Below are 26,510 nucleotides of genomic sequence, written 5' to 3' on the forward strand. Positions count from 1 at the left end.
GTCATCAGCACAGTGTCGCTGCGACCTTCATCACAACACTTAAGCTGCACTCACCTTGCTTACTGACTCAGGTTTCTGTTGTTGTTGTTGTGTTGTTTTTTTTTTTTTTTTTTAATACAGTCAAGTTCAGTGCAATGCCCTCACTTATGAGGATCACTTACCCATTGCAAAACACAGGTTTTGGGTGCTGCTGCATTCAAGAGTCATATAGACAGATGCAAACAGGTACAGTCCCAATCAAAAGGTTAAGACCACTTAAAAAATGGCCCCAAAATCCTATTTTGCATGGTTGGATCTTAACAAGGTTCAACGTAGAGCTTCAACATGCAACAAGAAGAAATGGGAGTGAGACAAAACATTTTTTTGAGCAATTTATTGAAAACAAGCTGAAACAGGCTGTTTTACAGCTGATCAAATGTTTAGGACCACTTGCCTTTAAAAGGCCAAATCTGTGCAAAAATGTGGATTCATTGTCATTTTCTGTCATTTCACTGTCATGATGCTCTGTTGGCAAAGGAAAACAAACCTTCCCTTGTTGAACGTGGTCGGGTTGTTGAACTGCATAAGCATGGTCTCTCACAGCGCGCCATCGCTGCTGAGGTGGGACACTTAAACTGAAACAGGCTGTTTTACAGCTGATCAAAAGTTTAGGACCACACCAAAAAAAACCCTGTAAACCCCCCAAAACAGAAGTTCTAAACATGAACTCAGTGGTGAGTCGCTCCACCGTTATTGTTGATCACTTCAAACATTGAAAACATTGATGCTTGATGCCAGCGTTTCCATGAGGTGAGAGGGAACATTTCTCCAAGTGGTGAAGACGACCGCATGAAGGACATCTACTTCCTGGAACCGTTGTCCATTTCTGTAAACTTCCCTTGCCATCCATCCCCAAAGGTTCTCACTTGGATTTAGATCAGGGGAACATGCAGGATCATCCAAAATAGTGAGGTTATAAGAAGTCTCTTGTCCTGCAGGCATTGTGTACTGTAGCCTAAGGAGCTTGGAAAGAAAAGCGTCTGGACTTCTTTAAGTTGCTTGAAGACGTTTAGCCTCTCATCTGAGAAGCTTCTTCAGTTTTAAGGTCAAATGGTGGAGAGTCCCAGAGTCGCACCATTTGACCTTAGCCCCTTCCACTGTGGGGTGGAAAACACCTCAGGTGGGATCTGCTTGTCATGCCAGCAACGTTGGAAACCATCAGGACCATCGAGGTTACTTTTGTTCTCCTCAGAGAATTAAACTTTCTTCCACCTTTCAGTGTCCCATGTTTGGTGCTCTGTAGCAAAGTCCAAACGGTCAGTTCTGTGGCGTTCAAGGAGACGAGACGTTTTTTTGTTCTTGAAGCCTTTCAGCCTCAGATGGCGTCTGATGGTTATGGGGCTGCAGTCGGCACCAGTAACGGCCTTAATTTGGGTCAAGCATCGTCCAGTGTCTCGACTGACAGCCAGTTGGATCCTCTGACTCAGTGCTGGTGACATTTTTTTGGGTCTTCCACTTGAGTTTTTGTTCCATAACCCTCAGGATCATTTAGGAAATATCAAATGACCGTCTTACTGCGTCCCACCTCAGCAGCGATGGCGCGCTGTGAGAGATCCTGCTTATGCAGTTCAACAAGGGAAGGTTTGTTTTCCTTTGCCAACAGAGCATCATGACAGTGTGACTGCCTGACAGAAAACAACAACAATCTTTATTTATAGAGCACATTTAAAAGCCTTGGGCATACCAAAGTGCTTTACATAAAACAATAAAAAATAAAACAGTTCACACATTAACGTCAAATACATAAAAGTAACGGATTATGTTCACAGATAAAAGCCACCAATAAGAGTAAACTGCAGCACATAGGTTATAGCAAGGTAAGACTGTACCACCATGATAAAAGACACCAATAATGGAAAGATAGCAGAGAATTTAATACAATACAATACAATACAATACAATAGGTCACTGCAAGCAAGCCAGCATTTAACTGGTAGAAAAGGCAAGTTTAAAAAGATATGTTTTTAGCCGTGATTTAAAAGAATGAATAGAAAATGACAATGAATCCACATTTTTGCACAGATTTGGCCTTTTAAAGGCAAGTGGTCCTAAACATTTTATCTGGACTGTGCCCGTGTGCAGCTTTGTATATGACTCTGAATGCAGAGCACCCAAAACCTGTTTAGCAATGCATAGAAATGACCGAGGACTAAAAGATTAGCACAGGGGCAATGATGATAAATCATCTCTAACATTAATGATCCTTATAAGTGAGGGCATTGCACTGATCAAAGACAATAGTTGTGTCAATAAAATTAACTGCATCTTGGCTAACAGCACAGAACTTGATTTTCAGCAAGAGCAGGAAAGGAGCTAATAATGAACCACATGTATCCTTCTGAAACCGAGGGGAGAAGCTAGAGCTTGCCTGCCAAAATGTGGCCAGACGTATGAAGGTCAAAGCAGAGCGTAGAGTTCTTGATCACTGTCTGCATCCTGCTGGGCTTCCTGACCTTTACTGGCTTACCAAATTATCCTTGTAAGAGGCTCCTAATGAGAGTGGCTCATCTCAGTCAAACAAAATCAGGAGAAATTATTAACCTACATAATTTATAAACACACACACAAGTATTTTCTGCTTTAATAACACAGATGTGGAACTTAGAACCTCCGTTAAACATGATACAGGTTTTGTAGACATTAGCTCCAGTTTAATGTTGCCAACACGACTCAGCTTTCTGCATGAAGCTCAGCATTTGATGACACATTTCAAACAGACAAACATTTGCCTTCACTCTGAAATCTTTCTGTACGCACATAATCGCACGCACAACACTCATTAACTAGAGCACACTGCAAAAAGCAAAGGCACATGCGTGTGTCAGGCTCCATTATGATGTTTGTGAGGGTGGAGGAGGGTGCAGCTTGGGAAGACAGACCCTCAGTAAACCTTATTAGGAAGGAGAGTAATGTGGTTGCAGCTGAATTAGCAGCCGACAGCAGCACAGCATCCCTGTGCTGAATGAACATGAAGATCTGATGGCTTCGCTTTACAGGCAAAACCCCAAACCAGACCGGCTAAAGAAAACTGTTGTTTCACAGGCTTTCGGTTCAGTAATTAGACCAAGCAAAGGCAAAGTTGTTGATAATTTAGTTGTCTGTCTCCACATTTTACATCCAGAGTTTGACCAGTTTCATAGACTGAGCCTCTCCATGGAAAGAAAAACTGATTTTCTCCTTTATTTTTCTAATATGTGAGATTTACAATCATGGTTTTTATAAAAGAAAAGACTGTATTCTGTGTCAGTTTTGTTTTATTTAACAGGTCATAATAAAAATGATCTAATCCATACCAGGCATCAGATGAACAACAATACATGTCATTATTTACTGGAAAAAATTAAGCAAAGCAGACTCTGAAGCAGGGGTGTAATTTGCAGGGAGTTTGTGGGGTTATGACCCCCCCCCCCCCAATAAAATTATGAATTATCTTGCATAAATAGGCTGTTGATTTTCTTTACTCATTTCAGGTATTACCAGCAAAGTAGGTGCACGTTTCATCATCTGGGAATTTAGCCAGATTTATTTATTTATTTGGACAGAGACAGGTGACCCCACCCAATGTTCAGCACAAAGTTACGCCGATGCTCTGAAGCAAGACCCAAGGCAGACAAAATTCAAAGTTTGACTGATTTACTGAATAACAATGAGCATGTAGGCGAGATGACAGCAGGGGTTACTGAGAGAGGAGAGATAGGTGAGTCAAGGTGATGAGGCTTACTTGTTTGTCTCACTTGTTTTCATCTGTAAATGGAGTCAAAGGAGGTTGGCAATTCAGAGGAGCAGATGCAGTGACCTCTGGACCTGCTTAAAGGGAACAGGAAGAGTAAGCCACTCTTCAGCCACACAGATATGTTAGGCTAATCTTGCCAAAATGCTGGGGAGTCTTGAAGGAGCCTGATTACCACTCTAATGAAACAAACGGTCTGGCAGAGACTGGTTGTTGGAGCTGGTCCTTGAGTGCTGGTTGAGGATGAGATTGATGTGCAACAGGTCTGCAACCTAGACTCAGGGAGAGTTGGAAGGCCGAAGCAGAAAACAGACCAGCGGGGGCCCATCCATGACTGTTTCCTGCATGTTATGCTTTCCTTGCTTCAACAAAAAACAAGGTGTGCTCGTTTCCTGTGTGACTCTACCAGCGTTTATCAGTTGTGGAGGAATTTTGCCATATTCTTCTTGACAATGTTGGTTCAGTTTATTCATATTTGTGAGTGTAACAGAGTTCAAAAAGCTTAACAATGAAGTTCCTCAAAATTAATGTGCTTTATGAATAGTTGGAGTCACCTTGTGGACAAATACTGCAACTGCATTAAGGTTCCAAATAGCTGCGCAGTAGCTGTCTCAGCAAAGGAAAATAATGCATGCTCATTAGTAAAAACACTCTCACAGAGGTAACTGTTAACATGTATTTTTATTGTAAGCAGTACTAGCATGTACACTGAAAGTTACAGGCATTTTGGTGCATTAATACTAACTTTATTCACCAGTAGCATTTTTGGTTAGCATGCTAAGCTAGATAGCTAGAGGGCGCTGTCTGGCTCCACCCAGCTCGAACACTATGAGACTGTAACTGTTGCTTGTTAACAGACCCGAACGTTGCAGTTTTGTAACAGGATGATGACTGCGTGCTGTTATCTTTGTACAGGTAGGTGCTGTTACGCATTTTTACTTGATGTTGTTGTACAAAAACGATAAACAATGGTGTTTGTTTTAGATGAGAAATTTATGTGTTTTTTATTTTATTGTTGTTGTTTAAGAAAAAAGTAGAAATAACAGCTCTCACCTCGGTTAGCACAAGGATGGAAAAAATAAAAATACTGCTACTATATGATCGCACATTTGGTTTCAGCTAGAACTTTTAAAGAAAGACTTTGACAGCGTTGTATTGTAGGAATGTATATTAGTCTTTTGTTAACTAAGAACACACTGTCGATGATGACTAGGTGCTGTTGTCTTCGTACCAGAATAAAGAGGGAACCCAGAGTAGGAGCAAGTCCGTTGTCACAGTGCCGTCCTTTCTACATGGGCGTTTAACATCACATTCACCATAGACCAGGGGTAGGCAATCCAAGGCCTCGAGGGCCGGTGTCCTGCAGGTTTTAGATGTGTCCTTGATCCAACACAGCTTATTTAAATGGCTAATTGACCTCCTCAACATGTCTTGAAGTTCTCCAGAGGCCTGGTAATGAACTAATCATGTGATTCAGGTGTGTAGACCCAGGGTGAGATCTAAAACCTGCAGGACACCGGCCCTCGAGGCCTGGAGTTCCCACCCCTGCCGTAGACTCTCAGACCTGCAACAACTGCATGAGCACAGCTTTTTTTTTTTTTTTTTTTTAAGCATCCGTCACATCATTTAACTCAGGTTGAGGTCTGCTCTTTGAATGGATTGTTGATTCTTTTCTATCTGTTGCGCGACCCAGTTTGGGCCACGCTTAGCTTTCACACATTTGACTCTAGAACATGTTGGTATACAGACGGGTTTGCGGTCAACTCAGTGACTGCAAAAAACCCCAAGTTGACTGTGAGGCCTCGGTGCTGACCTCTGTGCATTATTGCCACCTGCAGTCAGTTGATTTACTGCCAAATCAAAAAGACCACAAGCTTATCTCAGCCGACCACCTGACTAGTATTTCCTATGTTCTCAGGTCTCTTACTCTGTTATATGGTGAGCGGTGCTGCATTTTAATGTATGCAAGCGTGTAGATTAGTGTGTGAGCAGCTCCTGTGTGCATGTACAGTGCATTCAGTGTGTAAATGAGGGTGTACTGAGTCACACTCATACGCTGAAGGATGTTTTCCAGAAGAGGAGCGCCTCTATTTTAATTCCTGTGCCAAAATTCTTATCACTCGTATTAATTTTAGGACCGCTGGAGGAATACAGGGGAGAACCATCAATCTCCTGCTAATCCCTCAGATACATAGCAGCAGCTATAAGCTTTATATAGGTGTTTTTGGAACATGGGTGCTCTTTCATAATTCTGGTGCAGGAATCAGGTAACATTATAAAGCAGTGCTCCATTTTTAGGGACTTTTTTTTTTTTTTGAGCTACAACTGCATTTGGAACTTTTTTAACATAAGAGAAGCTGTGAGGCAAGTAGGTGTACTGTGATTGGTCCAGGTTTAAGTATGCCGATTGATTAAACACAGAAAATCATCTTTAAAAACTAATAACCAGTGGCGGCTGGCCCATAGGGGGCGCTCGGGCTCCGCCCCCCCAAATGTGGAGGAGTAAAAATATATATTTTTAAAAAATTCATCAATGATAGTTTTACTATGTGTGTGCCCATATACAGCCAGGCGTATTTTAACATTTTCACCAGCTGACTCATTAAAGTTCAACCAACAAACGGTGTTTTTCTTCTTCTGGGGCGCTCGTCAAAGCGCCCTTGATATGCAGCGAAATAGCCTATCATTAAATGGTTGCCAGGGGAAAATAATAAATATTTGACCTATCAGCGTCGCTGAATTAAATGGTTTGGGGGCGCTTAAAATTGCGCCCCTGCAGAAAACGCGCGAAGATTTGCTGTTCTAGAATTTTACCTCAGTCAGTAGCCTAAGTGAGCTATAAGGTCAGAGAGAGACGATGGCAGCGGTATTGTTAACGGTTGAGGCACAGCCTCCCCCAAATTCGGTTAGATCGCTTCTAACCTACCCTTTTGCCAGAAGGACAATGGCAGAAAAACTGCAAGTTAAAGAGTTGGGACCTGACAAGCCCGAAATTCAACTAACCCAGGCAACGAAGGAGAAGTCAAAAGCATACAACAGGACTTTTTGTCGGAGTTGGTTCCAGCGCAAGTCGTGGCTGACAGGCTGTGGAACAGCTAATGCACTTTTTTGTTTCCTGTGCATACTGTTCAAAAGTGACAAGTGTGATTTGATGTGGACACAATCTGGACAAACCGACTTAAAGCACCTCTCCGAACGAATCAAGAAACATGAAAGCTCACGAGTTCATATGGACAACAGATAAAAACCGTCATATTTTATCTAAAATCATCGATTGTATTAAGTTTTGTGGTGCTTTTGAGCTAGCAATGCGGGGACATGATGAAAGTGATTCCTCAGACAATCCAGGGATTTTTAGAGGTTTAGTCGACTTGATGGCATCAATTGATCACGACTTGAGGCAACACCTTGAAAATGCTACTGTATTTAAAGGCACCTCGAAAACAGTCCAGAACGAGATCCTGGATTGCATGTTGGCAGTTCTGAGAGAAAGGATCGTGGAAGAAGTAAAGGCAGCGAAGTTTTTAGCCATTCAAGCTGATGAAACCACTGACATTTCTACACACTGTCAGTTAGTCATGGTGCTAAGATACATTGACCAACGAAACCGTATTCAAGAGCGTTTTTTTGAATTCATCAAGCTACCCAATGCTTGTGCAGATGCAATAGCCAGTGCCTTATCGGAGAGGCTGCGCTTCATCCTCCCCCAGGGACAAGAGAGAAAGTTGATCGCCCAGGCCTACGATGGGGCCGCTGTAATGAGGGGTACCACTGGAGGAGTGCAGCGTAAGATACAGGACATTTATGCTAACGCTCACTACGTACATTGTTATGCCCATCAGTTAAACCTGGTAATGCAACAAGCAACCTCCCACATCCCTCAAATCAGTCACTTTTTTTCCGACATAGCAGGATTCGCTTCTTTTTTTACTAAATCGAGCAAGAGGACTGCAGTGCTTGACGAGGTGGTGGCGCACCGACTTCCAAGTGCATCGGCAACCCGTTGGAACTTCAACAGTCGTGCTGTGAATACAGTGTATGAACATAAAGACGATCTGGTGAGGTGTTTTCAGACCATCCGTAACAGTGAAGGATTTGATGCCCCTACAAAGAGAGATGCCGGTGGTTTCGTGAGAATGCTGGAAGACGAAGCTTTCTGTTTTTTCCTGGCCTTGTTTCACAAGATAATGCCACATGTAGACATGCTGTATAACCACCTACAGAAGAGAAACATCGATTCTGTCACCATCGCAGGGATCACCCAGACATTCATCAGCCGCATGCAGGCTATCAGGTAGGCATAAAAGCATAAATATGTAACCTAGAATAAATGTTAATTATCTATGCATAGATTCTATCAAATTCTCTGCATATATTCTGTGTTCTGTGACTTAAATGTTTAATGGAATTCAGATAATTTTGATTTATATCAGCCTTTGAAGTAATTTTATGAAAAATATTTGATTAAGTATATTTGATGAAGTATATTCCCAGTAATGATTTGATGTAGCCTATACCATAGGCTATTTCCTGAAATTATGGCCAGGGCCTTTATTTACTTGCACTGGTTTTCCCCCAGCCATTAAACCAGGTCCGGTTATTAATTAAATCCGGTAATTCCCGGTAATTAGAACACAACCTTTGTTTGGTTTGTGTTTGGTTAATATATCCCTATTCAGTTTTCAGAAGCCATTAATGAAACTTATGTATTGGATCAGGGAGGCACTTCCTAATCTGGTTGTGGATGAGGAGTACAGGGGACCTGTTCAAGACCCACCCACAAAGAGACGGAGAACATTGGGGGAAGACAGGCAACACCATTTGGCACTGGAGGTAAGCACTAGCTGCTTGGTCTGATTTAAATCGGATCATCAGATAAAATCTAATGACGATGCTGTCAGATGTCATTTGATATAGTGGTCATGACTGTTTTGTTTTGTTATGGACAGATTTTTTTTTTCAGAATAATGATTAACATGAGACATGTGCCAAAGTCTTACCACTGAATCTAACTCTTACCAATTATATATTATTGGATAGGTGTGCGACACCATTATGAGCCATGCCAAGGAGAGGTTTTCTTTCACCAAGCACCTTGTCAGCGCCACTCTGTTGCAAGGAGACTTGTTCCAACAACACAGCAAAAATTTTCCAGATGCAGCACTACAAACCACAGTGGAAGCCTATCCCTCATTGGACAAAGCCAGACTTAAAACAGAACTGTCCCTGATCTACGACAACGAGGAGTTTCAGAGTTGTAGTGGTGCGCTGGCGCTCTATCAGGTTCTGATGGAAAACAACCTTCAAGACACATTCACCGAAACTGTAAGTCTTCTTAACATCCTCATCACCACACCAATGACAACATCAGAATCGGAGAGGTGTTTCTCTACTTTAAAGAGGATAAAAACTTTCCTGAGAAACAATATGGCTCAGGATCGGCTCAACGCTCTGGCTATGCTGTCCATAGAGAAAAAACTCACACAAGAACTTCCTGATTTCAACACCAGGGTCATCGAGAAATTTGCCACTCAGAAAGACAGACGAGCAAAGTTCTTGTACAAATAAGAACCCTTAACCATATTTACTCTCTTTCTCCATCCCTCTCTCTTTCTCTCTTTAGCCCACCCCCCCAATCAGTTTACAGTTGTTGTTTTCAATAGTTATTTTTCATTCATTCAAAAAAAAAAAAAAAAATCTGTTCATGTTCATTTTTACAAATCTATACAAATGGCCAGAATATGGTTGTTCATTTTAAATTTAAATTAAAATTGTGTTGTTTGATGTACTCATTAAATGGGTCATTTTAGTCGATATCATAAAAATTGCCCCCCCTGAGATTTTTTTCAGGAGCCGCCACTGCTAATAACATTAGTAAAACCAGGGAAGTTCTAATAGTAGAAACTCCCTTTCTCTGGCTGTGATACCTCCACCTCTTCAGCCTCTCCTCCAACCTGCCACCTACTCTCACTGCAGATTGTGGCAGCAGACCACACACCTGTCTCATTGTCCTCATGCATGCGCTGCACCTCCTCCTCAGACTCTTCTGCAGCTCCACAGTTGCTCTCTTGACACTTGATCATATGTTTTTTTCTACATGCATTAGGACACCGTGCAGCACTTTCTCCTTCGCTGTACTTGTCCACACTCTCAAAGCGAACATCACAGCTGTTTTGCTCTTTCTCAGCACGTCTTTTCTTACTAGCTTCAAAAGCTCCTCTCCATATCTTCATGTTATGGTCAAATCTGCTAATGTGGTGTACGCTGGAATATGGATGTGTTGAATATTTAGTACTCTGTATGGCAGTATAGTTATGGCTTTAAAATCAGTTTCCTCACAGTTTATCTTTTGTTTTATACAATACTTTTATTTACAGAAGCACACAACCATACACCTTTTCTTAAACGATCAGCCCTGACCTCTCCTATGTCAAAGACGTGGAAACCTTAAAGACATCCAGGGGGAAATAGGAAGAGCACTCCTAAACTTTGTGGAAACCCTTCACACAACTGTTGAAGCTGTTACGGCTGTAAAGAGTTAAACCCTATGGATTAACCTCCTGAGACCCGAACTCTTCCACAGCAGCATTTTTAATTTCTCTTTGATATTTGGGCTGATTGGGACCTGATGAATGTAAAAACAAAGAAGTACCAGATTTTTTTTTTTTTTTACATAATTTTTGTTCGTAAGGAAAATAAGAGCCACATATGAGGATATTCTTTTAAAATTTTGATAGAACAGTTGCAATATAATGTCCTGGTAAGTGGATATCAGGCCATTGTAGAGCAAGATTTAGTATTTTGGTCTAAATAACCCAAAATGTGACGTCCACACATGTGGACGGCAGGTCCTAGGAGGTTAAGAATGGGCTGTCACTCAAGTTCATATGCATGTGAAGTTGTTCATAATAAAATTCTGATAATTATTAAGAAAACCAATCTTTTCAGCCCCTCCCCATTATCTATATTCAAGTCAGTACAGCTCCCTTAAATGAGGTGCCGCACTTCCTGCTGTTCTCCACCTGGATGCAGATGTGTCCAGGATTGTTTGCCAGCAGCAACCAGCTGCAGCTGAGCTCCAGGCTCAGTTAATATGCAATGGCACACACTGACAGTTCCATTAAACTGTATTTATGGCAGCCACAAATAATTGATATGCAGATATGGCAGACTGGTCGCACTCGCAGAATTGTATTTGGCCCAGCAGTGCGATGCATCAAGCTGCCACGCTCAGTGACAACAGACACAATATGCACCATCACCGCGTATTGTTTGCCCTCATAGACATCTTTCACTGTCTGCTGCTTGTCTTGTTTTCCAGGTCGTATTTTCCTCATTTCCTCTTCTGTTTTTTATGATTTACCTTTTTTTTTTTTCTTTTCTTTTTTTTAAATCCACCTGAAGCAACGGTTACTCACTAACTTGGAAAAAACAAACAGAAAAACTGACATTTCATAAAAGATGGTGTGGCAATATGCCCACAAGGTAGAAAATGCTATATTCTTCTGTGAGGAGTAAGTTTGTCCTTCAGTAAGAACTGTAAATCTCTATAGCTAAACCCCCTCTCTGCTCATTCCACCGAAAGTCCCTTTGGTGCTTTAGACTGGATTTGTACAACAAAAGCCCCTCAGCTGTACAACATATCTGGGATGAACAGGCTCCAGTTCACCCGTATTCTGTCTTAAACAGCTGCAATAGGCGTTTGTTGCATTAAGCTATAGTATTTAGCTTTTTCCAGACGGACATTAAGAATCTCGAATCAGAGAAGGAAAGAATAATATTTGCAGATTTAAGGCTAAGCAATGAAATACTCTGGTGATTACACTCTGATCAAACATTAGAGCAGAGTCCCCACTGATGACAGGAATGAGGACAGGACCCTGGCGTGTAAACGACGGTGGTTTTGGAGCGGAGTTAGCAGCTGTTTGAGACTCGCAGGGAAAGACCTGGCCGCGGACGGTGAGGCGGAGGTGAATGTGTGCTGCAGGCGGCTTTAGGGAAGAAGGTCTGAAAGGCAGAAAGACACAAAGGCAATGAATTTTTAAAGAACGGGGGCTCGTTAAACCACAGCAGACATGATGAAATTGAATGAGGGGAATCTGACAGCGTGGGAAAGTGGAAGTGACAGAGAGAACGGAGCAGCGGGAATAGCTCGAAGGATGAAGCTGGATGTGAGGGGGCGGATCATCCTCATCATCTGAAGCTTTATTCATTTATTATAGCTTCACCTACGGCACGCAGGGTTTGCACATGCGGTAAAATAACAGTGGCTTGGACATCAGAGATGCGCAGTAACGCATTACAAGTAACATCTTACTGTAATCCGATTACTTTTTCAAGCAACTAGTAATGTAAGGGATTACTATTGCAAAAAGTAATTAGATTACGGTTACTTTCCCATAAGCACGCTGCGTTACTAAACCATGATGTTGTTTGTGTGAGCGTCTCATGAAAGTGACGTACGAGCGTGCGACGTTCGTGGCAGCGACAGACGTGTGCAGATCAACAATGGATAATATGGAGTGCAGAGAGAGTACGAGCATGCAGCATTTAGTGTGGAAGTAATCACATTACTTTGAGCTTGATTCTGTCAAAGTGACAAAAACATTAGCGTCCACTGTACACTCTGCGTGGGAAGAAAACTTCTTTCTACAGCCAAAAATTTAACTTGAAATCTGAGCGAGCACGCTGCCACGGGAACGTGACATTCACAGAGAAACCCCCGGATCCCCCCACTGACATGTCGCTGTGGGCAAACCTCCACCCGCCCCACTCCTGCTAAACAGCTGACAATAGATTTAAGAGCTGCCGAGTCTTTGATTTGAGTTATTTTTGCTGTGTTTTACTTGCATCTATTTGAAAGAGTGTAAACACAAAACATGATTTTATTGTATATGCTGGAATATGCAGGAGATATTGAAAGACTGTTGCATATAATTTCATTTTGCTTGATGCATGAAGTTAAAAATTAAAATGAATAAAATACGTTTTAAAAAGAAACTTTTTCATTTGATGGATTATGCAAAGAAATAGAACTGGGCTGAAAGGTCTGTGCTTCATTATGTATTCAGGTTGTGTGTCATGTTTTTGAAAATTAAGTAAGTAATTGCTTTCGAAAATAAGTAATCAGTAAAGTAATGGGATTACTTTTTGGTGACATAATCAGTAATTAGTAACTAATTACTTTTTTCAAGTAACTTGACCAACACTGTTGGACAACTTGAGCACAACAATTAAATGTGATGGGCTAATGCTGCTTTCTTAGTTTCACAGTGACACAAACACAGCAAAGACAACGTTCTCTGTTCTATGAACATAACATGCTGGGCCATGAAGACTGGGTTTATACAACAGGGAAAATATCCAGTTTGTCCACCTTTGCCCTGGATGTCTGTTTCACCCTAAACTGCACCACATTTGTTATATTGGATAAGACCTCAAACAAGAAGTCAAGACCATAAACCCATCTGTAATGTTTTCACATTGACTCCAAAACAACGGAGTTCCTCCTCACAGTCAGAGATGTTGCCTCCTGGTCATCCAGGTTTTAATGCACCTGTACCTCTGCTTTATACCGTCAGGACACATAACTATATAGACTCATCTGTCACCTTGTTAGATTCACATTTTCGTAATGCAAATATCACATGACAGCAACTCGGTGCATTCAAGAACCTAGACACGATCAAACCTGCTGAAAGCTGAGCGTCATAAGGGGAAGAGAGGTGGTTTAGTTGAACATAGCATGACTGTTGGTGCCAGAGCAGCTGGTCTGAGAATTTCAGAAACTGCTGATCTGCTGGGATTTTCCCACAGGAGCATTTCTTGGTTTTACAGGAAGTGGTCCAAAAAAGAAACTATCCAGTGAGAGGTGTTTCTCTGGGTGAAGATGCCTCACTGAGGTCAGAGGAGACTGCTTTGAGCTCATAAGCAGGTAACAGTAACTCAAATCACCACATGTTACATGCAGTAGAGCATCTCTGAATGCACAACACGTCCAACCTTGAAGCAGATTAGCTACAGCAACAAAGACCACAGTGGGTGCCACTCCTGTCAACTGAGAACCGGAAACTGAGGCTGCAGTTCACACTTTTGATGAGTGAGATTTTAGTGTTGTATCAGTCCATTTCTCAGAACTAATTAGCCAATACCTGTGTCCTTGAGTTGCACCTGTACATTTTATTAATGCAACTGGCTAAGCAAGCTAGGTAAGTGCTAGCCAATACGCCATATAAGTCACATGAGGTGTGAAAAACCAACATGGTGCCACACAAACATGTAACGCAGAATCTACAACCACTGGGTGATGTCCACCTTTACAGTCTATGGTTTTCTTTGAGGCAAACCACACCTGTCACCTGTCAGTCAAAGCACGCAGCAAGAGTGCTTTCACTGTATTTGAGCAGTTCTAATCTTATTATCTTATTATGTCATGGTCTGTTCACTGTAGAGCAGCTAGGATGTTTGGGATAACGAGCAGATTAGGTAAGAATCGAAGTTTCCGCAGTAAAAGTGAAGGATTTCATGGATACAAGTGTAGCAAACAGGTCTGTGAAGTACTTCAGTAAGATTGTACTTCTTGTATTAATGCTAGGTACTGATCTTGTACTGTATACGCTGTTTATTTCCTGTGATTTGTTTCATCTGCACTTTAGTATAAATAGATACTGATGTTAACTTTGGAAAATCAGCACTGAATGAAGAGCAGGCATCGCTGCAGGTCACCTGATGAATGGCTTCACTTACAGCCAACAGTGTAATGCTTAGTCATGATCTATCATCGCCCACAGGGCTCTCCTCTTCTTGTCGCCTCCTCTCTTCTTTCCGTTTCTCCTCCTCTGTCTTCTGCCCATATTGTACTTCTACTTCTAACCTGGTCTCGTCTCTTTTCTCGCACCGTTTCTGTCCTGCATGTTCCTTCTATCTGCCTCTGATCCGTTTTGTTCATGTATGCACGGACAGAGGAAACTGAAATGCAGTAACTGTTGTGAAAGTTATTAATACTGAATATCAACAGCTAGATAAAACCCAGCACCACAGTGAGGAAAATACACACAGCACTGTGGATTTATTAAGTTCATCAAATGACACAAACAGTACAGTCTGGAAACTCTGGTCATTTTGATTTTTGTCTACAAATATAGACAAATTCAAGCCTCCTGTCCAGTTCTTGAACATGTGAATTAAGCATTCGCATCGCGCTGCTTTTGCAGAGCAGCTTCTCTGTGTTTGAAAGGCTTCTTTAGCAGATTTACTTTGATGTCTAGCTGGTGATCAGCCACTCTGACATAAATTAATTTGGGAATTCACTTTTCATGCAAGCTCTCCGGTCCCAGTGGCAGCAAAGCAGCCTCAAAGCATTTACTGTGCTTCAGTCAGTTGGATGATATTTTCATCTTGATATGCAGGGCCTGCATTTAATTCAACACATTATTCCAAAGTAATTAAACTTTAATTTGCACTAAATTCATTTACTAACAAATCAATTAGTTAACTGTTCAACAGTTTGGAAACAAAAGCGTCTGGACTTCTTTAAGTTGCTTGAAGACGTTTCACCTCTCATCTGAGAAGCTTCTTCAGTTCTAGGGTCAAATGGTGGAGAGTCCCAGATTTAAGCCCTGTGGGAGTTTCCCCCCCCCAAGAGGGTCATGAACCCCCTGTTGATCCTCTACCTAATCACATGAGCCAAGGTGTGAAAATGGGTGTAGGTCACAATCAACCAAGGTTTCAGGTGAACCCGCTGTGAAACCTAGCCCCACCCTATCATCTGATTTTCTGAAGTCACTCCCCCCATGGGGGGGAGGGGGGGTGTCCCCCCATGGGCTTAAATCTGGGACTCTCCACCATTTGACCTTAGAACTGAAGAAGCTTCTCAGATGAGAGGTGAAACGTCTTCAAGCAACTTAAAGAAGTCCAGACGCTTTTCTTTCCAAACTCCTTGGGCTACGATGAGCTGGATGACTGAGAACCTTCACAAAGACTCTGCTAAAATGCACCTTTGTAGAGATTTTAGTGGTGGAAGGGGAACTTTGTGACCTTTTTCTTAAAAAGTCTTTTCATATAGAAAACTTTAGATGATATGGACAAAACTATTAGTCCACACATTTTGTCTTCCACCCCATGCAAGGTGCCTTTACAAACATTTACACTGAATTTAATGTAACAGTCAGTTTTTCCTGGACACTAAACCATCAGCTGTGGTATTATTACACACTGGAAGGGTTTGGAAACCACACTATTTCGCCCTTGACGCAGCAGAGCACATGAAGCTTCACGGCGGAGATGCCAGATGCTGATGTGTTCCAAACCTCCTCTGACATTAACATCAGCACCAAAAGTGTGCAGTGGGAGCTTCCTGGCTTGCTTTTCTATGGTCTCCACTCTCACGGCACACTGTGAGCCAGGTTGCTATAGAGATGCTGCACACACACCCAAACACCTAGCCAGGTGATAGCTACTTTAGCTCTTACTTGGTTTTATTTTGATTTTAAATGCCGGTACCTCGTCAGTGCCCAGCTTTGCTGCCCAGTATCCATTGCATTGTGTTTCTACAGTGCACTCCCCATAACCCATCAGTCCATCAGACGGCGCAGGTCAGACATGAGTTATAAAGCTCTGGCTGTGATGGATATCTTGTCTGACTGACTGCTTGATTAACTGCAACAAGCCATTGTTTAACACATCTGCTGTAACTCATATTTATATCAGTCACCAAAATAGGATATATATGCTTCAGAAACTACTAGCCAGATTTTCAGGTTAGGGTTAATCATGTCAACCAGCACATGTCTATACTTACACAACTTTCCCCCCTTTTTGCCACAGCAGTATATGTGTGTTACATTGTCTGCCCTCTGTGATCTCAGACCCTTCTGCCTATTCTATCATCTAGTCCCCTCCTCTGACTAAAATATAATACTGTAATACGGAGTAACGTCCTGGATGTAATGAGGGAAGGTCACTGCTGACTGATCCAGCAATGTGAAACTCAAATCTTGTGTCTGCACCTCCCCCAGAGTCAATACTGTCAGTTAAATCAAACAGCTCTAGCTTGCTCTGGATGCTCTCTTTCTCTTTTACATTTCAGATACACAGTTTTTGCACAGACTGGTGTGGCGTGCATTTACAGGAGCGGTCTAAACCCATGTCCTTGTTTTTGTGGTCGTTTGTAAGGTCCCCCACTCTCCCAAGTCTGAACAGGTATGCATTTCTTTCCAGAGAACATTTAAAGCAGTGACTAAAGGTTTTGAACCGTATCCTTGAGGCGACTCTAGTTTTACTGAATGAGCATCTTTAATCCATACAACCACGGCCACACAGGTGTCTACGCTCCTTTACACACAGAGGAAAGTTCCTGTTAAAGTTTCAACTTTGACTCTCCCAGAGTTTTCCTGTAAAATGTGTCTGGGCTCTTATGGATTAATATCTTGATTAAAGACATTTCAGTTTTTGTCATAGTGGTGGATCAAAGAAACAGATTACTGTTCTGAAAAACAATAACTTGTGTTTACACTTTTGTGTTTGCAAAAAACCCAACCTAGTAAGATAATTAATGAGAATAAGATGTGGTGGGTCATTGTTCTTTTGCCTTTGGCTAAAGTCAGGATAGATGTTTACTTTGGTTGTAGGTGTCAGGGTCCTGGGTCTCCTGACCCAGCGTTTTAGTTCTTTGTGATTTTTGTATTATTGTACTTGGTGTGAGTTTCTAGTTTCGATCCCTTGCCCTTCATGTTTCTCTGTGTCCCCTCTGTTCTGTGTAGTCTGTGTCTGCATGTTTGAGTTCCCCTCTGTGTCTCTCGGTTCTTAGAGTCCTCTGCCTTATGGTTTATGTCTCTGTGTTTCTTAGTTCCTGTCTCCACTGTGTCAAGTTCGCGTCTCTGTGTGATCCTTCCTGTTTTACTTTGAAGGTCCGTGTCTTATGTGAATGTGTCCTGCTTTGCTTGTCTCGTCAGTTCTAATTTCCCCCAGCTGTGCTCTCCTTCTGTGTCTCATTCTCCTCGTTACTTCCCAGTGTATTTAGTCCCTGTGTTTCTCTGAGTCAGTGTTGCGTCGTACCCTCAACAAGCTGTGTGTGTTTTGCCAGTGTTTTGTTTCCAGTTCCAGTTCAGGGTTTTGTGCTTCAGTGTTTTAGTCCACCAGCGTTTTTGTTTGTCTTTTGGTGAGTTTAGTTAGTAAGAGGTTTTCCAGCATTAAAGCTGCGCTTTAAGTTGAACTTCTGTGTCTGAGTCCTGCATTTTGGATCCACCACTCCTGCTTGCCCGCCTGCCACACAGCCAACCATGACAGTAGGTCTTTATTTGAAGCAAAGCTAGACGTGTTCTCTGCAGATTCATGTCTAGCATACAGACATGAGAGTGGTAGCAAGGTGTTACCGGTCTCTCAATCCTCTAAATCTTCTAAGATGTCAGACTCTTTCTTTTATTGTCTTGAATTCCTTTTGTTCCCTGAATGTTTTTAGCACACACTGACTTTGTACCAGTGGTATTTTCACTAAAAGGATCTGCTTGTTTTCATCTCCCAGTCTTTTTCTGTAATTTTGGGTAACTAAAAGAAAAATCACTTTCTGTGGCAGTAAAGGTTACCTGGTCGACTGAACGCAGATCCGGTACTGAGCTGCACGACAAGCTGTCCCTGCAGTTTTATCTCAGATGTGTAGCCATGAGCTACTGTGAGTATCATCACAAGAAACTGATATTTCAGACAAAGTTTTCCTGATTGTGTTTCCAACATTTCACAGTTCACAACCCCAAAGTACCTCGTCAGCCACGTCTTACTGTGTAAGTGAGGCGAGTAGCCAAAGATGAGAAGACGGAGGACTATGAGATGTTCAGAAATAAAATATACTCAACACAAGCCTTGCAACAGATGTCAGCTTGTAAAATTGAGTGATTATAGTTGCAATAAAGCATTAAGTGGTCAGACTAATGTATTTGTTTTTGCTACTTTTTAAACTTGACCCTGATAAGGAAGAGCAGAAGAGGATGGATGGGAGGATGGAGGGAAGGATGGATGAATGGATGGATGGGAGGATGAGGGATGGATGGATGAGGGATGGATGGATGCTTTCCTATACTGATTCTGTTCCCACAGCACTGACGTAGCTGTCTACACTTAGGACTAGTCCCAGTAGGTTCGATCACTAAGATTTCGTTCACAACAAGGTCCAGATCTCAGTTTCATCCCATGTCAATCAAATCATGGTTGTATATTTCCACTTCATCACAGTGATATTTATTTTTTGTTCTGATTAAGACACACATGGCTAACAGAGTGAACTCCAGGCCTTCATTACAAATAATAAACATATTCTTCTTCATAATAATACAATCAAAAGTGCTTATTCCAAAAACGTGTCTCGTTTCTCTTCGTATTTCTTCTTTCCTTTCCTAATTGTTTCTTCAAACAATTAAAGAGGAATTTGAGGCCAGCTTTTCAAGAAACAAATCACATCTGCAATTGGAAAAACGGGCCTTTTTCTAAAACGAGCGCCCACTATCCCTCAGTGGGATAAATGATCATGTGACTGCGGCGTGAGGAGCTTGAATCTGGGTCTGAACGTGATTGGTGCACATATGAATGTGTGCGTTGGTGGATGCGTCTTTTCAACAAACTTGTGTTTGATTTCATAGAGACGCTTAACAGCTCCACTGTTTCACAGCATGTGAGACATAAAGGTTTGGAGGAATGAGCCCACACTGATTCGTCCACTCGCTCACCGCCGAGCACACCGTGTCTGCTCCTCTCTATGTTGTGTCTGCAGTACGCTATATGTCTGATTGGCTTTTCTGCCTAACTCCATAAACAGTAGGCGATTACCGTAAGGACTGGTTTACCTGCGCCCACTGTTTTACGCCGTACTGATAAAACAGAGCTCTGGGTTTATGCATCATGGGGAATTTTTTGCTGGCACTGATTACCGTTCCAGACAGATCCAGCACTTGGTCCGGATCCGGACCGAGGTCAGCCATTTGGTGACGTATGGACTAGTCCCTTAGCTTAGCTGGAAGTCATACAGTCAAATAATACGTCAATAAATCGTATCGATGAGAAATAAACAGGTCCAAGCTTCTTAGAGGTCAACAAGTAAAACAAAGCTAAAAGCTAAAAAGAAGAATCATATTATATTACATAACCTTTTTAATGCAAACTTTATTTATTATTTATTGAGCCTCGGATCAGCTGAAACGCTCAGTTTATTTAAATCCAGGTTGAAGACTCACCTGTTCTCAGCTGCATTTGAATAAAGCACCAAATCTGCACCGTTTTACTTTTAAGCTTAAATTTTAAAACTTACTCCTTTTTTCCCATTTTAAATCCTGCTTTTTATTTGTTTCTGTTTTTTAATGTCTCTGTAAAGCACTTTGGATCAACTTGCTGTTGAATTGTGCTATATAAATAAACTTGCCTTGCCTTTATTTTTTATGCATTTTAATCATTTATTGCTTTGTGATTTTGGCAGTTTTTGTCCTCTGTAGTTTGAGAGCCTGGAGCAAGACTGCCCAGCTTCCGCTGCCCTGCTCTTCTTGGATTCACTTGCATTAATCTGTGTGTCTCAGTTTTGTTGCACATCCCTTTTTAGTCAGCCAGGCCTTCCCTCTCCGTCAATATTGGCGTTGACTTGGCTGCAACAGTAAGTAGATTAAAGGAACAGTGATTGAGGGCAAATCAATTACTGTGGCTCAATGGTCTGTGTATGGGGGCTCTACTGTAGCATTACCCAGCCTTCGTTTTCTAATAGGAACATTCTGAACCAGCGTTCAGGGTAACATCCAGGTTGTATTGTTGAGTCTAAAGGAGTTTATGGGTGATGAGTATGGCTGAAAGTGTCGATATGTCCTGTCTCCTGGTTGTATCCATATAATGATGACTACATGCTATTTTTGGTGTTATTATCTTTATCATTGAACTTTCTTTCTTCTACTATATCAGCATGTTGAATTCTACTGCTATCATACAGTACTGTGATACTCGTACAGTAATATGATACAGTACTAATATTTTGAATATGGTGCACTCTGTAAGTTTATGCAGTGATTAAACAGAGTTCAGAAACATCCCACTTCATTTTTACTGGCATCGAGTTAAGTGGAACCTCGACGGTAATATTCTGGCTCATATATAAATATATTTTTGGCATTCCTCTGAAATGTAGGCCCACTACATCACGCCTTCTTTTTAAGGGAGGTTCTGCGTGATGTGGGGCGACTCCTCTCCTCCCATCGCTCCCCAGTCCGCCCAGCAGCGTCATTTCGCCTTCGCGTCCCGCACTTGTTGGATGTGTCCGGTTTAAATTCCGTGATTTCAAGCTTCCTGCCGCTTGCTTTCTCTCTTGGAGTCCCGAGAATAACGCCGCTGTGAATGGAGGTGAACGCGTTTTCACACACTACATGCGCGTAAAAAGCGCTCATCTCGGAGTTGTCCTCGTCCTTATCGGTTTGTTTCCTCCGGTTGCCGCGCCGTCAGTATGCTCCATTTTTCAGTGTCCTCCGGTTCTGGCTGTGTTCACAGCCGTGCATTTGACCTCTAATCTGGGGTTTCCACACCGCTGGTGTTTAGTTTCCCTGGCGGCTGTACGCGCTCTGGACTCCGGCTCATCCTCGGAGAAGTTCCGCCGCAGTCCCATGTACCGCGTTTCTCTGTCTTCCTCTTGCTGCGATAAGGATGCTGGTGGATTTTTCATGGTCAGTTTCCACAAGATTGGCCCAAGATTGACGAGCGGACCATGTAATTAGATCAGGTATGTGTGGTTGAAATTGAAACTGTGAGCACAAAGCAAGACGTTTTCAACAAAAAATATAGATTTATTTAAAATCCATTTATTTATTATTTATTTATTTATAATCAGAGGTCTTAGTTTGTGATTAGAATGATTGGGGTTCAGAAGGGTCACTATTCTGTTAGGTTTATGAAAATGTCACATTACCTGGCAGAGAAGGTCTAATTGAGGCTGTTTTTTCTCTTTTATGCTTCGTGAAATGTGGGCAGTGGAGATAAAGTGAGGGCGGAGAAGCTCAGCTGGAGGTGTTTGCCATTTTGATTCTACTCTGATCGCCTGCTGGCAATTCATTAAATGAAATTAATTAAACAGTGATGTGTAGATGAAGGCAGTGACAGCTACTTCGCTGCTTGGGGTTAGTGTTTTTTGAACAGATGGGGGAAACAAGGTAAGGTTCCTGAGAGTCACTGCTGGGGTCTGAAGTTCAGTTTGGCCCCCGGAGAGGGATCCCCCCCCCCAAAGTCCTTCACTGTACTACATGCTAAACATGACACAGATACAACCATTTAATGGCCACATTGTACAATCAAGTTGCAAAATACGACGCAGAATTTTGGACTGAAAGAAGAAAAATATTTATCCATCACAAATAACTGCTCTTACCTAAATGGCCACTTGAGGCTGTATCCAAAGGAAGTCAATCCTCAGAGTCCTGCTACCAAAGCAAAGTTTCAAAGAAAAAACGTGCTCGCTTTGCTTTGGTTTCTGAGTTTCTGCACTCGAGGTTGTTTTTTTTGTATTCGCCTGATCAGAACCTGGAGAACTGATGGTGCTCGCTGTTGCTCATGGAGGCTGCAGAGTCACAGGATGACGAAGCTGGTTATGGCTCCGTTATGTAGTGTCGTTTGTTAGTTTATTAGCCTTCTTTCGCTTGCATACACACGCATGCAAAAACACAATCCTCCTCTCAACACAGACTGTATGAACGACTGATGCTGCTTCAGAGTCTGAAAAGTGACACCAAGGACCTGCATTCTTTTCATCGCTCAACAGGGGGCGACTTCTGTGAGACAAACATCCAGTTGTAGACAAATCTATACGATAATGTGCTTGACTCGACTGCTCCTCAGTAAAGATTTTCCTGATGACTTTATGACCTCTAGCTTCAGGTCATGTGGACATTTAAATTATGGTCACTATTAGAGTGAATAATGGGGACTATGCAGGCAACTTTTTACCAGAGAAACTTTATCAATCCCAGAGGGAAATTTAGTTGCCCTAGCAGCAAATATACAACAAACATCAAGCACTCGTATAAAATGAGTGTAGAAACAGATGCATATTAAGATAAACAGATAAATATAAAGATATAGGTATAAATATAAAAGATTAAAAAAGAACATTACGGCGATCGGGAGCTGCTACGGCAGGCTGCCACTAGGGCGGCGCCATCTTAGCCAACTTTTAACCTCAACGTCTTAACACATGGCGTTGACTTCACAATCAAATATGTGCATCGCCTGTCGTATCCGGTTTCAAAACACCAAGGTGGCGATGGCCCAAAGCTCAGTTTTAGGCATCGCAAAAGCTCTTTCCTAAGCACCAGGTGGTGTTTTGGTGGCTACGTCAGTCGTTTATACAATATTTCTGTGGAAACACTGTTCATATACAGTAGCGTATATGTAGTGACACTGTGTGCGACCAACATGTGTAACGTGTTTGTGCTGCTGACTCATTTGCACATGCAGCAGTTACTTTGCTGTCCGAGAAAGAAGAAATATATTTAACCGTCTTTTCTTTAGATTAAAGTTGACATGTTCAAAACGCCTAAATCAGAGATGTCAAACTCATTTTACACTTTGGGCCCTTTGACGGCTTCGATCTGAAGCGGGCCGGACCAGTGAAATCCCTCTTTTCATCTGCGTAAATACGTTTAATATAAAGACCTAAATAAAGCACAATATCAGCAGTTTTCCTACATGAGAAAGAAATGCTGCTTTGGGCTGAAATAGTAAGAAATAAATGTGTAAATTTAGAGAAAAACTTCAGTTAGTGCAATAATATATTAATATAAATATATATTATTCTAAAGTAGATCATTTTTTTCAAGTGAGACATTTTTTTTCCCTTTTTGCTTGTTTTTATTTTGAACCCACTGATAAATCATAAAGTAGAATATGAGGAAAAAAAACTATTTCTTCTGTCATTTAATGGTGTATCTATTACTTATTTGCATTGGTGTATGAGCAGCCATGGGAAGGTCTTTATCAGTAGGAAATACAGTTAAAAGCTCTTCTTCACATTTTCCAAAGCCATCCAGTGGGCCAGATTGGTGTCTTTGGCGGTCTGATTCCGGGCCTCGGGCCTCATGTTTTACACGTCTGCTTTCACTGACCAGTGACTTTGTTGGGAAGCTGCTACGTGATGGTGTTCAGCTCTTGTCTTGGAAGCAAAGCCTCAGAGAGCTGCTGCTGCACTGACGTCCAGTGTTGACTGCAGACTTAGCCTTTGCTATAGGTGGTGTTTTATCCATGAGCGGATATGTTCACGTCAAACATCCAAACAAAACCTTCGCTTCTACGTTTATGTTCGTTAATTTCCGCCACATTAAAACCTTGTGTGACCCATTTCTCATGGAGACTGGCTGGAAAACACAGCTTGACGAAATATCTGTAGAGCAGCCTCTCTATATCCTCCCGCTTCCACACACACACAAACGTCTTAATTCCTTCACCTCCAGTGGCTGTGATACAACAGGAAGTGGGCTGATTTCCCAGAGGAGTCTGCAGTCAGCGCTGTCACAGCTAACGCAGCAGCAACAGACAAAATGTATTTAACACGAAGGCTGTGCGATGGTGCGCTGCGCCTACACTTCAAAACACTGTGGGAAATGACAACTGGCTGCTAGCAACATTTGATTTGTCAGTACCAAGCTGCTCTGTAACTGCCTGCTCTGGCTATGTGACTAAATATTTGATCATCCTCAGTGAAGTTAGGAAACAGTTTGCCTTATAAAACCCAACGAATCCTCCCGATGTACGCGATTTCTCGTGTTTCTGCTGCGGATACGGGAATGCTGGGAATATTTAACCTTGTGCTGGCCAATTTAACCTCTTCAAGCCTGTTGGTGGGACAGAAGCAGCACACTGTATCCTTGTCCTAACACAAACACTTATGTTTTTGTACAAGCATTTTAATAATGGTTCCTGCAATTTGAAATCATGCAGCCAAAGCAGATGCATTAAAAGTTTGCTGAAAAAGAAATCATCCAGTGATCTAGTGGTTGAATTTTGACCCACAATCTTGCATCATGTCCACACAAGATGAACATCTGAAGCCCGGTAGGCGCCGTGTGTGACATAATGTGTATTATATGTGTGTCTCATCCAAATGATGACAGTCTCAAACTGCCCTGTGGTGTTTTGAATTCAAATGAGTATTTTTTGAAATCAAAGCGCAGTCATTGTTGCCTCAGGGAAGGCCTGTGTCAGAGATTCTGACTGTCTTGCGTTCTTGTGGCACAGTGCTGTACTCAGCCTCCCTTTGGTTGTAAAGTCCTTGCATCCTCCTGCTAACACTGCACTGAGTGTATTTTCTGGGACAACATGCATGAAAGAGTGTGTCTGAGCTGCCATAGCTGTGTGTGTGTTTGTTGGGGGTTGGCGGAGAGATTCTCAGACGACACGGGGAAGAGGAAAGTGTTTCAGTGTTTCAGGAGCCTTGCGTGAATTATTCATCGCCCCTTAAGGTCTTTGTGGCTGCTGTATTGATGTTTCTTGCCATAAAAGTTGAGAGTTGCGCGTACTGTAGTCACACATGAAAGGCGAGGCGAGCCGCGTCCGAGCTGCAGTGCAGCACGAGCAGGACAGGACGCTAAGTTCTAGCATCTAACAGCAGTCAGACCAGCTTGTTTTCACCTCTTTATTAGCTGCCAGCTAGGATTTGAACACAGACCTGAATCTACAGTGATGGCTGGTTTCTAGCATGATCTGGGTCTGGAGCTGAAAGCTACTTTCAGCTTATAAATGTGCCAAAAAGATCATAAAGAAACTCCTTCATGTAGTTGTAAGCTGCCCACCTCCACCTGAGTGCTAGATACACGATTAACAGTAATATGTTGCCTTGGAATATTTGGTTCCTGGTACATCGTTAAACTATAGAACTTGATAGATATTTTTATTTTGTATTTTTTCCTATCTTACTCCTATTACAGCTCACACACAGTATGCTGACATTAAGGGAAGTGGGCATCCTCATGCTCCTGTCCTCTCAAACACACTGTTTTGAGATCTACTTTCTGTTATTCAGCTTTAGATGGTCATTCGTGACGCTAACTTCCAAACGCTGTAGCACGGGGTTGTGAACGCCCCTTGCCCTGAAGCGCAGGTACCCTGGGTTACGATGAACCGAATGAGAAGAAGGGCTGTTGGCAAAGCCGGTGGTCTCTGGAAGAGAGATGCTGTTATCTGCTAATGTAGCTCTACCGCTGCTGGCTGCTTTATCTGTGGTGACTCATCAAAAACGCACACACACAAAGACGCATGCATACAACTTCTAGATGACACCAGACTGACTCTCCTGCACAGGAAGACAGGGGAAAGGGGAACGAAGCTCTTTGGCATTTAGATTTGTGCACCATTTGTTTTCACACATTCAATGATGGACTTGAACTTTTAAGGATCTTCCAAAGATGCACATGAGAACTGAAATGTCCAACCCTGTGAGTCTGTGAAGGTTCTCAGTCCTCCGGGTGATCGTAGTCGGAGGAGCTTGGAAAGAAAAGCGTCTGGACTTCTTTAAGTTTCATCCAAGAAGCTTCTTCAGTTCTAAGAGCAACTGGTGGAGAGTCCCAGATTTTAAGCCCAATGGGAGTGTCGCCCCAAGAGGGTCATGGACCCCCTATTGATCCGCTACCTAATCACACGAGTCAAGGTGTGAACATGGGTGCAGGTCACAATCAACCAAGGTTTGGGTGAACTCATTGTGAAGCCTTTCCTGAGGTCAGATGGCCCAGGACGTGAGTGG

General features: G+C 42.3%; 2 protein-coding genes across 4 annotated transcripts in view; both read left to right on the top strand.

The window, feature by feature from the left end:
* The first annotated feature begins 4,379 nt into the window (after positions 1 to 4,379).
* The window catches only part of fam163ab (family with sequence similarity 163 member Ab), a 47,957-nt gene continuing 25,826 nt past the window's right edge, over positions 4,380 to 26,510 (top strand). For 2 of the 3 annotated variants that reach the window (XM_085387426.1, XM_085387422.1), the window contains exon 1: positions 21,046 to 21,506. The gene's annotated coding sequence lies outside the window, so the exon portion shown is untranslated. Of the gene's footprint in view, positions 4,685 to 21,045; positions 21,507 to 26,510 lie in introns of those variants that run through there. The other variant, XM_085387424.1, reaches the window with a different exon arrangement.
* LOC146650281 (zinc finger MYM-type protein 1-like) lies at positions 7,037 to 9,501 on the top strand. Its single transcript, XM_085387660.1, has 3 exons — positions 7,037 to 8,063; positions 8,488 to 8,602; positions 8,810 to 9,501. The coding sequence occupies exons 1-3, from the start codon at positions 7,078 to 7,080 to the stop codon at positions 9,335 to 9,337; spliced, it is 1,629 nt and encodes a 542-aa protein (XP_085243786.1). The 5' UTR covers positions 7,037 to 7,077; the 3' UTR covers positions 9,338 to 9,501.

This window comes from Rhamphochromis longiceps, linkage group LG17, assembly GCF_057381845.1.
Source record: "Rhamphochromis longiceps isolate RC_006_pf linkage group LG17, R_longiceps_female_GT1.1, whole genome shotgun sequence".
Lineage (NCBI taxonomy): Eukaryota > Metazoa > Chordata > Actinopteri > Cichliformes > Cichlidae > Rhamphochromis > Rhamphochromis longiceps.

Bases quoted from the DNA above. Each gene is read 5' to 3' on its own strand.
- LOC146650281 (XM_085387660.1), top strand. From the start codon at position 7,078: ATGCGGGGACATGATGAAAGTGATTCCTCAGACAATCCAGGGATTTTT. The intron at 8,064-8,487 runs GTAGGCATAAAA...GTATTGGATCAG, and splicing joins AGCCGCATGCAGGCTATCAG to GGAGGCACTTCCTAATCTGG. The intron at 8,603-8,809 runs GTAAGCACTAGC...ATTATTGGATAG, and splicing joins AACACCATTTGGCACTGGAG to GTGTGCGACACCATTATGAG.